The sequence below is a fragment of the Mastigoproctus giganteus genome, chromosome 14 (genome assembly GCF_048544385.1).
Source record: "Mastigoproctus giganteus isolate SK-2022 chromosome 14, ASM4854438v1, whole genome shotgun sequence".
NCBI lineage: Eukaryota > Metazoa > Arthropoda > Arachnida > Uropygi > Thelyphonidae > Mastigoproctus > Mastigoproctus giganteus.
In genome coordinates this window covers 9,529,190-9,541,684 of record NC_143588.1, presented here as the reverse complement: position 1 = coordinate 9,541,684, position 12,495 = coordinate 9,529,190, and the positions used below count along the sequence as shown (strand labels likewise).

The 12,495-nt window shown below is 35.6% G+C and overlaps 1 protein-coding gene across 3 annotated transcripts in view; it reads left to right on the top strand.

Moving 5' to 3' along the window:
- The window catches only part of LOC150074973 (uncharacterized), a 763,849-nt gene that overhangs the window by 399,192 nt on the left and 352,162 nt on the right, over positions 1–12,495 (top strand). For all 3 annotated transcript variants that reach the window (XM_090388939.1, XM_090388938.1, XM_090388937.1), the window contains exon 11: positions 6,898–6,988. In XM_090388939.1, coding sequence (XP_090245065.1) covers positions 6,898–6,988 — 91 coding nt within the window. The remainder of the gene's footprint in view (positions 1–6,897; positions 6,989–12,495) is intronic.

Here is a 12,495-nt window from a genome sequence, read left to right as displayed (position 1 = left end):
TCTCCTCCACTTTGCTCTCAGTTATTACAAAATCATTTAGTCCCCTTCCATAGTTTGATAAATTTCTGACATTCCCCTCCCTGAATAATTCCTCATGTGTGAACTTAGATGCAAAATACTCGTTCAGTTTGTCAGCTGCCTGAGCAGGGTTCTCAAGAGTCGAACCATCGATATCAAGTGGAACAATCTGATTCATCCCCTTACTTCTAGAGTTTTCTCTCGAGTTTACTAGAGTTTACTTTCCCCTTACTCTTGCTGTAGGATATTGTTACAAAATGAAGCTTTGTACCTAGTGAAATGAAGAAAAGCATTAAAGAGACTACAGTAAACCCCCACTATTCGCGGTATCTGTATTCGCGGTTTCGCGTATTCGCGATTGCCGATTTAATATGAAATGAAACCTAAAAAAAATGTGAATTTTAAAGCGCCGTGAATATTTTCCGCCATAAAAAAACATGGGCGTGGCTAAAATTATCTTTCCTGGTCAAAACAGCGCTCAGTGGGTGGGGGGAGAGAGGTGACAAAATCGCGAGCGTGGATGTTTCTCGCTAATCCTTGTTCAGTATGTGTTATGCGCTTGTCATGGAAGATTTCGTCGTTTGCTTTTAATTTATATGCTTATAAATTGAATAAATTTATCAATTTATAAATTGATATGCTTACAAAAGTGATAAATCTACTGTTTTGCAGTGTAAAACAGACTTTTTCGAGCGTGTTAACGGAAGAAAGTGACTTTATTGTGGACAAGTTCATTCTAACCTGTGCAAAAAATATCGCTATGAATAACAAGGGAAATGTGAAAAGATCAAAGAAGGTGATGACATTAGAGAATAAAATTGAGTTATTAGACAAAATTTCTAATGGTGAAAGTGTCTCCTCAGTGGCAAAACATTATAAAATCAATGAGTCAACAGATCAATCAAAAAATTCGAAGAAAAAATCCGCCGTAGTGTCCGTGAAAACACGCTAATTGCTTCAAAAATTTGCTCTGTAACTCGTGATGTTAAATTAGAATAAATGGAAAAAGCTCTAAATCTGTAGATAGAAGAACGAACTCAAAATTTTTATTTTGAGTTCGTTCCATTAAATTCACTCATCATTCGGGAAAAAGCAAAACTCCTTTAGCGAAACTGGTGATAGCACTGGCGGGATAAGTTTTTTTGCTAATAAAGGTGCTGGTTTGAAAGATTTGTTTGAAATTTCTAATAAATATTACATTTAATATTAAATTATTTCTTATTTTCATTTCGATGCCATATGCTTGCATTTCACTATGTACTGTCTATATACATAGTCATATTATGAAGGTACATATAATACATACATAGACAAAAATTTTGACTAGTTTTTCTTATATATTACATACTTTGGAACGGAACCCCTTTATTACTATGAGAGCCATAACTCAGTATTCGCGTTTTCGGTATTCCAACATTTCTCAGGAACGTAACCCCCACGTATAGTGGGGGTTTACTGTATTTCTCTATATTACTACCAATGTTAATAAAATTTTTCAACAAAACACTGAGAAGACTATCACATTGTTTCACAAAAATTGTGACTAGTGTGTATGAACAACTCTCTCTCTCTCTTTCTCTCTCTCTCTGCATATGAAGAAAAGGTTCAAATGTTTTTGTTTCTTTGTAAACTTATAAATGAAAACAGGATGTTTCTCTTCACAGCAAGACCTGTTATTTCCATTTTTCTGGGGACCAGCAACAGTAGAGGTGCAGATTGCAGGAAAGTGAAAAGGTTGATTCTGGAATTTGAATTGCTTTATTATAATTTTCCCATCAAAAGTATAATAACACCTTTTTATTCAGGGTTTGTGCACTGCTTTCAGATATGTTTTTCAGTTTTTTTCTAGCACATATAATGCTAGAAATATTAAAAAATATAAAAAAAAGATATACAGTTAGTTTTTCACTTTTAAATTTTAGAATTGTATTATTTGAACTATGTATATTTTTGTATACATAGTTCAAATAATATAATACATTACTGTAGAAAATATATGTACAATTTAAAAGAGGAAGAAATCTAAATGCAAATACAGAAAATGAAGTTTCAGCAACACGCAACATCCTGTTTTTTTATATTATATATGTCGAGCAGTTTCTGAACTTCATATTTGTATTCAGGAGACCAATGCGTACCTACAAGACAGACAAAATATGTAACTCATATATTTTCTGAATGTCTATCATGTTTTTACGCTGTTTTGACTTAGTTAGAACCACATAGTAGAAGGGAATTTATTGGGATGATTTGATTTTCAGTCCATGATTAGGAATAGATTTCAGTAAATCACTGTCTTGCCTGAAACAATTTATATTCAAATGATTATATTACAAAATAAAATAGTATATACACTGGTGTTCAAAGAAAGTGCATCACCCCTTAAAATTGTAATTTTCATCCGAATAACATAAGTATATGGCAATATTTCTTACAGATTGCATCAGATAAGATTGACACATGTATGTGATGATGTAATATTGCCTCAGCTGTTACTTTCAGCTATATAAGCACACTCTGCAAGAGTTGCAGACATTCCTTGCTTGTGTCAGGATGGCGAGTTACGTGCAGTTGACGCCACGAAGAAAGAGTGCTATTGTTGCTTTACGTGAGGAAGGATGTTTTTCCCATCATATTACTTATAGAGTGTTTTGTAATCAGTCAACAGCAAGTAGATTTCTTTCCAAACTCAAAAATACTGCTTCTGCTGATAGGAAAAAAAGGAACCAGATGCAAACAAGTCTCTACACCAAAACAGGACGTGAGTCCCGCTGATTGAGATTCCAAACCGGAGAAAGATTGAAGGGGAGTTTTGCATTTAAAATTTTTAGATCGGAGTGGTGGCGGAACCATTCTATAATTAGGGCTTTGTATTGCAAAATTTTGTAATTGTTTTTCAATTTTAATTTAAAATTTTTTAAAAATTAAATTTTAATTTAATTTTTCAATTGTTTTTTTTTCTAAACTGAAAAATAAGCTTGACATTATCCTTGGGAAACTTAGGGCTAACAAAAGAATTACTCTACGTACCTTACAGCAGATTGGCATACGAATTAATATTCTCCCCCATATTTTTTTTTTTTTATGTGAACCCCAAACACGAGAGGTATTAGAACCTATAGTACTTGGTACCATGCTTGGGTCGGAGGTTCAGAAGACGAAAGAAGATATTTGTTGACACTGGACTTGAACTTCTGTAGATTGTAATTTTCAGGAAATACGTATAAAGGAAGGGTGTTCCAGAAAATGGCAGTTGAATGAATAAACGAGGAAGATGAAAAGTTGGTTCTGTGAGTTTGGAGTTGGACAGTAAATGGATGTTGGCTGGTGGTGGCACGTGTTCGGACTGTTTTGAAAGAGAGAGCGGGAATTATAGAAGCCAATTCAGAAGAACAGTGCCCATGGAAGTATCTGTGGAAGAGGCATGCAGCAGAAACAGTACGTATATGAGAAAGCGAGTGAGAGATTCTGTTAGAGATGAATCATTAATTAACCTAACTGCCCTCTTCTGAATGGAATCAAGAAGCCTGAGAGAGGTTTTGGGGGCACCACCCCAGATGTGGGAACAATATTCCATGGCAGGGCGGATTTGCGATTTATACAGAGTGAGCAGCTGTTTGGAAGAAAGGTAACATCGAGTGCGAAAGATAAAACCAAGTTTTTTAGATGCAGAGGAAGCAATATTTGTAATGTGCTTGTGCCAAGAGAGATTAGAACGCAGGGTAATCCCCAAAAGAGATATATCATTTTGCCTAGAAATCGGAGAGAGATTAGAAGTCAGGGTAATCCCCAAAAGAGAGATATCTTTTTGCTTAGAAATCGGAGTGTCACTAAAGATAAGCATAGGAATAGAAGAGTCCTTTTTGTGAGATATTAGACAAGACTGAGTTTTAGAAGGGTTGAAATCAACTAAGTTGTCTTTGCCCCACTGGAGAATTACCTGAAGATCGGCATTTAAGGAATTGGTAGCAGACTTTCGAGAAGTTGAAGCTGATTGAGCAGGACAAGGTTTCTCAAAATGGAAAGTGGAATGCAATGTGCTATCATCGGCAAAACTATGCATAGGATTTCCAGTCAATGGAAGAAGGTCATTAATATACAAGAGGAAAAGAGTGGGGGACACCGGCATTAGTGAAGAAGTTAGAAGACAGAGAGCCATCTACCATCACCCTGAGTGAGTGATCAGAGAGAAAACTGGATAACCAATTACTAAAAACAGTTGGCAAACCATAAGATGGAAGCTTGTTTAGAAGACCTTTATGCCAAACATGATCAAAAGCCTTTGAGATGTCAAGAGCAACTACTTTGTGTTTCACCGAACCTTTCCATTGAATTAGTCCATAAATGGGTAGCGTAAGCCAGAATATCGCCAGTGGATCGACACTGACGGAATCCATACTGGCGATCGTTGATCAGACGGAAGGTTTCTAGGTAGTTTAAGAGTTGGCTGTTAATTGATTTCTCCATTACTTTAGAAAGAGTAGAAGTAATTTCAATGGGACGATAATTGGATGGGAGGGATTTGTCACCCTTTTTAGGAACTGGCTGGATATGAGCAAATTTCCAAGCAGAAGGAAAAACACCTTTGGAATAAGAAAGTGAAAAAAGGCGGCAAAGAATAGGAGTAAGTTCAGGAGCACAGGTTTTGAGAACAAGTGGAGAAATACCATCGGGACCTGGAGCTTTCTTAGCATCAAGATTCATCAAAATCCTTCTGATATCTTTTTGACGGAAGACCACAGGAGGTATTGAATGGAGCATGTTTGGAATGGTGGGAGGTGTTTTACCAAGATCATTAATACATGAGCTGGAAGAGAAATGGGATGCTAGCAGATCAGCTTTATCCTTGGCTGAAGTGACAACAGAACCATCTGGTTTGGACAGAGGTGGGAGCAGAGATGGGCAAAAGTTGCGGCCAATAGCTTTGGCAAGAGACCAGAATGCTCGGCTACCCTTAGGGCAAGAAGCAAGTTTTCTACTCTTAGCCTGTTCACACTCTAGTTTGGACTGATTAATAACTGCTTTACAATTGTTGCGAGCTTTGGTGTAGGCAGAAAATGAAACTGGAGAATTAGAAACAAGCCAATTACGATATGCAACATTCTTCCCTTGAACAGCCTTAGCACATTTATTGGAAAACCAAGGTTTAGATAAAGGACGAGATTTTAAAGTGGAGTGTGGGATAAAGGATTCCATTCCTGCAAGAATAATTTCACTGACACGATCTGAGCAAACGTTGACATCAGACGTTTTGAAACAGTAATCCGACCAAGGAAAAGAAGAAAAGAAGCCTCGCAGGTCATCCCATTTTGCATTCTTGTAATTCCAAACAACACGAGGTTGGGAATAGTCATGAGATAAAGGTTCCTTTGGAGAAGAGACAATCACCAAGTCGTGATCTGAAGTGCCTAAAGGACCTCTCACTTCGACCGTGTACTTAGCAGGGTTGTTTGTGAGAAAAAGATCAAGCATATTGGCTGTATGATTAGGATTGTCCGGTATTCTTTTAGGTAAATGAACAATCTGTGCTAGGTCATTAGTAATTGCAAAAGCCTCAGAATCTCGACCTGCTGGGTCGGTGTTACTAGAAAACGGAAGCCAGCTGGAGTTGTGAACATTAAAATCACCAAGGAAAATTACCTCTCTTAGGAAAGTTAGACTGGAGAAAGTTAAGTTGCAAAGAGAGGAAGTCAAAGAGCTCCAAGTGATTATTGGAGTTGGGAGAACAGTAGAGACAACAGATGAATTTGACACAATGGGGTAGAGAGATTTTAAGCCAGAGAAGATCAAAGAGAAGAGATTCCAAATTGCCAAGTTCTGACAGGGAATATCAGAACGGACATATGCACAAGTACCACCTTTGAGGCGAAAGGAATCATACAGCGAATAATTTGGGCATCTGAGATGAGCAGTAGTTGAATCAACCGATAACTGAGATTCTCTCAGAAAAAGTTAATGGGGTTTGGTAGTCTGCAAGTGGAAATGGACATCGTTGAGATTAGAATTGAGACCACGTATATTTGTGAAATGAATTAGGAAGTGCTTATTGAATGAGGAATTAGGAAGATCTTATCAAGAAAGGCTTCAGTTTTGCAGAATGCAGCATCTGGAGACTAGGCACCTGTTGGGCTATCTGATTGAGGGGTGTTTACGATTTTGATTGGATTGAACCAGCTCAATGGTTATGGAATTCTTTCTCTTGATCAGCCCCCCCCCCCCCCCCCACACACACACATATATACACGGGATATAAATTCAAATTGAAGGTGTTGTGGGATAGATGTATTAAGGTTTGCCTTCAGCTAGCGGGTGGTTGATTATTAGAACAAACTTCCATGTGTTATTTTGGATGTGGGTAGTTTGAATTAATTGAAGGAAGAACTAAAAAAAATTCTTTTTTTTTTTTTGGCTCGTGCTTTATAATCTTGCTATCTTGCATTATTTGCCACTACTAATACTATGTTAATTAACATGTGTGTGTGTTTCTATAGGAAACAACCACTTTGTGTTTGTGAGGGATGGGCAATGAAATGAACACTAAAATATATACATATTTTTGGGAAAGTGTGTAATTATCCTTTTTGCAACTAGGTACTAAAAAAATATTCTTGCTGCCGGCCTGTTTACAGGACTGTAACTTATTCTGGTTTGTCATGAAAGGATACATTAGAAGAAAAGGTTTCTTTGTGCTGTGATTGATATTTCTTAAGTACTCTCCTCCACCTTTAAATATAAACATTTGTTAATATTAATGTATCAGAATGGCGTATATTTTGCTATTGTTAATGTGTTTTTGTTTATGATTATGAATAATATAGTGTCTATTTAAGATAATTGATACGTTGCAATCATATTTTTATGCATTAAATGTTGACATAGAGCATTTGTTCATCCAACTCGAGATGATGGATCAGAAGCACAAAGGAAAGCACATGCAAAACGAGTACGAGAGACACGACGCTCTACACAGGTATTTATACTTTCATTAAGTCATATAATTCATTGATATCAGTGCTTTTGAATATATCAAAATTCTTTTCTTTTTTTTGTTCATGAATTAAAGTAGTGGAACAGGTTAACTAAATGTCTTTATTCATATTTAAGATTTCTTCCAAGAATTTTTTTTTTTTTTTTACGTAATAGGTGATATTACACAATATACATCCATTGTTTACTTTTGTTGTGTTTAAGGCTCCTCAGATAACTATTATTAATCCATTACTGTGCTCAGAAACGTGCTCAGTACCCATACAGAATAAAACTCATACATATATAGTGTGTTTCAATTAAAATGCAACAGGGTCTAGCTCACTTACTTTTAGTTTTAGGCTATTTTTTTTGTCTGATTCTCGTTTCATATTTGGGCTGAAATTTTTGAATTTGATGCGAAAATTGGACAATCATTGTTTAGATATTGAAATTTCTAAATTAAGAATTTTGCTTTAAATGCTTTTTTTTCCTCATTGCAAAAAACAGCATCTTTGTGCTTCTGGCATTTAAGACAATTTTATTTGAAAATAAACACTTTGTTTTCAAAATAAAAATTTGTGAGGAAGAAATTTTATTTTGAAAACAAAATAAAAATTTTTGTTTTCAAAACACATCTCCTCACATTATTTATTATTATTATTTTTTCTTTCCTTCAAATACAGCCAGTTTATATTCATTCCAGAAGTACACAATGTTTTTAGCCCAAACCAAGGTTGGGGAACAACAATACCCATTGAGAGAAAAAGTAGTTAATTAAGACAATTTTAATTTAGAAATCAGATGATCTCTAAGTGATAATACTTAGTCCACTTTTAGCATAAAATTCAAAAATTTCAGCCCAAGGATATATTTTGGAATTTGAGCAAAAAATTATGTTGGAATACATTGAATTTCTCCTGGGGGAGAATATAGTTTAAAATGAAAAATGAGAGAGAGGAGGGTGGAAATTTATCTTGGTTACAGTTATATATCTGGGTGCTCACCACCAGGTTAAAACTTTACTTTTCTTTTTATTCAATAGACTATATTTATTCATTTCTAATACTGATTAACAGAGATATTCTAATTTTATTCTAATTTAAAAAATTTCTAGTAAAGTGACAGAGCAGAGGATATGTGTCGAGTGACTAGTCCATTTTGGTTGATTGGCCCCCAAGGATGGTTTCTTCGTGTATGGTGGTCTAAGCTTATACATTGTGGTACAAAGTGTATCAACCACAAAAAATGAGGGAATAACTTTTTTATGACTTTCCTCCAGCTGAATACAGTGGCTTTAAGAAAAGTACAGAGAAATCTAAAAACAATGTATTTTATGCACATGATGCAACTGTCATGAAGGTGCTAAGACATTGAATAATATAAGCAACATTTTTTCCCTTAGTATTGATTAGTGTAGCCATGAACGTTACTGAGACTTCCATTTTTTTTTTTATTTTTTTTTATTTAATACATAATTAGCTTAATGAAGAAGTGCAAGAAATAATCAGATATATAAACTGACACTATAAGCAACTGATACTTTCATTCAGACATCATTCTCCATTCAGTCAGGGTCATATGTTTACTGCCAAATGCTTACTTAAAATAGTTGATTGAAGGCCATCAAGCATAGCTGTGATAAGTTTGTAAAGCAGATTCTTTACATAGCAAATTATTTTGTCATATTAATTTAGATAATTAATTTAAATTTAGATTAATTTATAATTGTGTTGCATTAAATGTTCGCTGCCTGAATTTAAACTTGCATCAAAATAAACTGCAAGTTATGCCTTAATGTAAATATGCATACATTCACTTGGTGTCAACAAATGAGCACTGTAAAAGAAAAGGCACATAAAACAAACAACTGATCGATATCAGCACACCAATTGACACTAATGTCCTTTGCTTATGTTGATTTATTTTATCGAGTTTAGTATTTTCCACAAGAAGAAAAGGTAAAATTTTTTGAAAATTATGCTTGCTTTAGTTTGTGAGGGAAAAAACATCCTTAGTGTGACTGCTCATAAAATTTTGTGTAAAGAGTGTTTCCCTATAAAATTTTTCCCTAAATAGTTATCATAATGGATTCACAGCCTGAGACATCAGGACTGAAAAGGAACAGGGACGGACTGTATGATGAAGTGATGACATTGAATCAGTTCTTTATAATGTGTCATCTGATACTGAAATAGAATTCTACTCAAGTGATGCAGATTCTGAATCTAGTTTAAATGCAAGGTACATAGAAACAACCCTTGCAAATATAAGTGACAGCAAACATCTTAATATAGATTGTTATATAGACTATATATTTCATAGCTCTTTAATTCCCTCACTTGGCTTGATAATATTTATAATTAAATCTATGATTATTTGATATACCAAGGATTAACATTTATAAAAGAAAATTTAGTTTTAGTAGAAAAAATGTCACTTCATTTCCTTCAGGTATCTGCTTAACTCTTCCTTAAATTTGTGTAAGTTATCTATTTTTATCTAATTAAGTGGTTATTTGTTCTAGTAGTAGTAGTAATGTCCTCTTAGCCATGTGGCATAGATGGAGGAAGGGGATATTAGGAGTTGCAAATAACTCTGTTTGCAATGACTATCTCGTGAGGAAGAAATCTGACTGCCATAAGACGGAAGTAGGATTGCTCTGACAGGTTGTTGAAAAGTGGGCATCTGGCTATGGTGTTGGGGAAGGAAGTTCTTCCCTTTTTAAAAATATCTTTTTTTTTTGTGTGTTGGGCTTTTGTGAAATTCCTTTTCCTTTGATGACAGACTCTGTGTTCAGTTTGATGTCAGACATCAAATGCAGAGTTTGATGACAGACTCTGTGTGCGTGCACGATTATTAACATAAGACTGCTTCTACAGGGATGGGATACTCCTAAATAGAAGGGGTGCAAGATTGTTTGCTGATGCTATTGGGGCAGTGTTAGATGGGTTGGAAAACTGCTAGCATGCTGGGTGGGATTCACAGACTATAAGATTAACAGAGGTGAAAGTGATTCTTGCACTGCTTCTATTACAATGAGCAGTGACCTAGATGGCAGCGTCCTGGGGATTTCAGGGACTGGTGGGAATCATCATGGAACAAATAAATACATGGGCTGTGTATTTATGTACACCAATGCTAGGAGTATGGTAAATAAATTTGATGAATTTGAAGTGCTGCTCAAGACGTCAAAGGCAGATATTGTTGGGATATCAGAGACATGGTGTCACACAGATATAAGCAGTATAGAATTGGAATTTGGTGAGTACAATGTGCACAGAAAAGTTAGACAGGATAGGAAGGGAGGAGGGGTTATACCATTAGTTAAGAAAAAAATAAAATCAAAAGAAGTGCATCCAGTTGATATAGATGAACAGTGCACTGTTGAGTCAGTTTGGTGTGACATAAGCACTGCGAAAGCAAAAATAAGAGTAGGAGTCTGTTATAGGCCTAATGATTCAAATGAGTACAATGAACAATTGTACAGAGAAATAGTGGGCCAGTAAATCAGAATGGCTTATAATAGGGGAGTTTTTTTTTTTTTTCTTGATTGTTGTGATATAAGCTTGCTTTCTTGCATCATATGCCTCTACTAATGCTGATAAGCTAATTTTAACTTCCCAGATATTGACTGGAACTTTTGGGTTGGTCACACGTATGCTAGCAAAGCTTATGTGGATTTATTGGATGATTGTTTTCTGCAGCATCTTCAAGAGATAACCAGAGAGAGAGTAATACTCTTGATCTGGTAATCAACAGTGATTATTCGTTCATTAAGAATTTGCATACAATGGAACCACTAGTTGGCAGTAGTGATCACAGTGTACTGATGTGGGAGTTACTGAAATATATAATTACCAAGGAGGTAAAGGGAAGGGTTTTTGCTTTTGTAAAGGTGACTGCAGCGGTCTCAGACAGTTTTCAAATTCTATCCATTAGGACCAACTGATGATGTTACCAACAGCAAATTCTAAATGGCAAGCATTCAAGGAATTAATGGCAGAAGCTAATAGGCTTTTCATACCAACTAAGAAATACTGTTCAAGGTTTAATCCTAAATGGGTGTCAGATGAACTACTGAGACTCGTGGCAGAGAAGAAAAATGCACGAGATGCATATAAATTATCAGGCAACATAGAAACCTATTGTAAATATAAGCTAGTCTGTAATCAAGTCACAAAGGAGTTTAGGCAAGCAATGGCAGTTTATGAGAAATCTTTGGCAAAGAATGCTAAGAAAAACAGCAAAGACTTCTTTACTTTTATAAACTCTAGAATTCCTTCTAGAGTTTATAATAGGGAATGAATCAGGTTGGTCCTCTTGATGTTGATGGTTCGACTGTTGATGATCCTGCTCAAATAGCTGACAAACTGAATGAGTATTCTGCATCGACATTCGCACATGAGGAATTCTGTAGGGAAGTGGAGGACAGAAGCTTAAACTAACAGGGGGCATAATGATTTTGTAATAACTGAGTGCAAAGTGGAGGAGAAATCATTGCTGTTAAACATAAGAAGGCACCTAGAGTGGATGGGATCTATTCAGTTATATTAAAGAGGCTGCAAAGGAAGTAAGCAAACCTTTTGCCATAATTATGAAAGCATCCTTGGACTTAGTTGAAGTTCCCGAGGACTGGAGATGTGGCAAATGTATTCCTAATTCACAAAGGGTGACACGAGTAATTACAATCCTGTCAGTTTAAGTTCTGTTCCAGGGAAAATAATGGAGTCACTATTTAAAGAAGCATTGCACGGTCGTCTAGACAAGACTAGTAATAACTGAGACACAGCATGGGTTTATTAAGGGAAAGCCATGTCTGACAAATTTGATTGGATACTATGATGTATTTACAAAAGAAATGGATGGAAAAAATAATTTTGATGTTATGTACGTGGATTTCAGGAAAGCTTTTGATACTGTTGCACAATAGACTACTGTACAAATTGGAGCAGAATGGTATTAAATACAATTTGGATAAAATGGTGGTTGAGTGGGAGAAGACAAAGAGTAGTAATCAATTGACATGCTCGTTGTGCACTAATAATATTAGTGGAGTCCTCAGGATGCAGTGTTGGTCGCTCTGTTGTTTTGTATATTTATCAGTGATATTGATGAAGGTATATCAGGCTTAAAGTCGAAGTTTGTCAATGATACAAAGGTTGGAAGGGTTGTTAATGACAGTAATGGCAGTGTGGTACTGCAACAGGATCTAGAAAAGTTGGACAAATGGGCTGAGAAGTGGCAACTAAAATTTTACCTTGACAAATGCAAAGTGCTGCATATGGGTAGAAGTAATCCCAGAGATACGTACCAACTGTGTGTTAGAGTGGTAGAGAATGAAAAAGACTTGGGAATAATTGTGCACTCAGACATGAAGTTTTTTGAGCAGTGCAGACAATCTGCCAGAGCAGGTCATGGGGTATGTCAATGATATTCAGGAATTTTTCTAGTAGGGAAAAGGAAAAGATTATCCCTTTCTATAAGGCAAGTATCAAGCCAAGTCTTGAG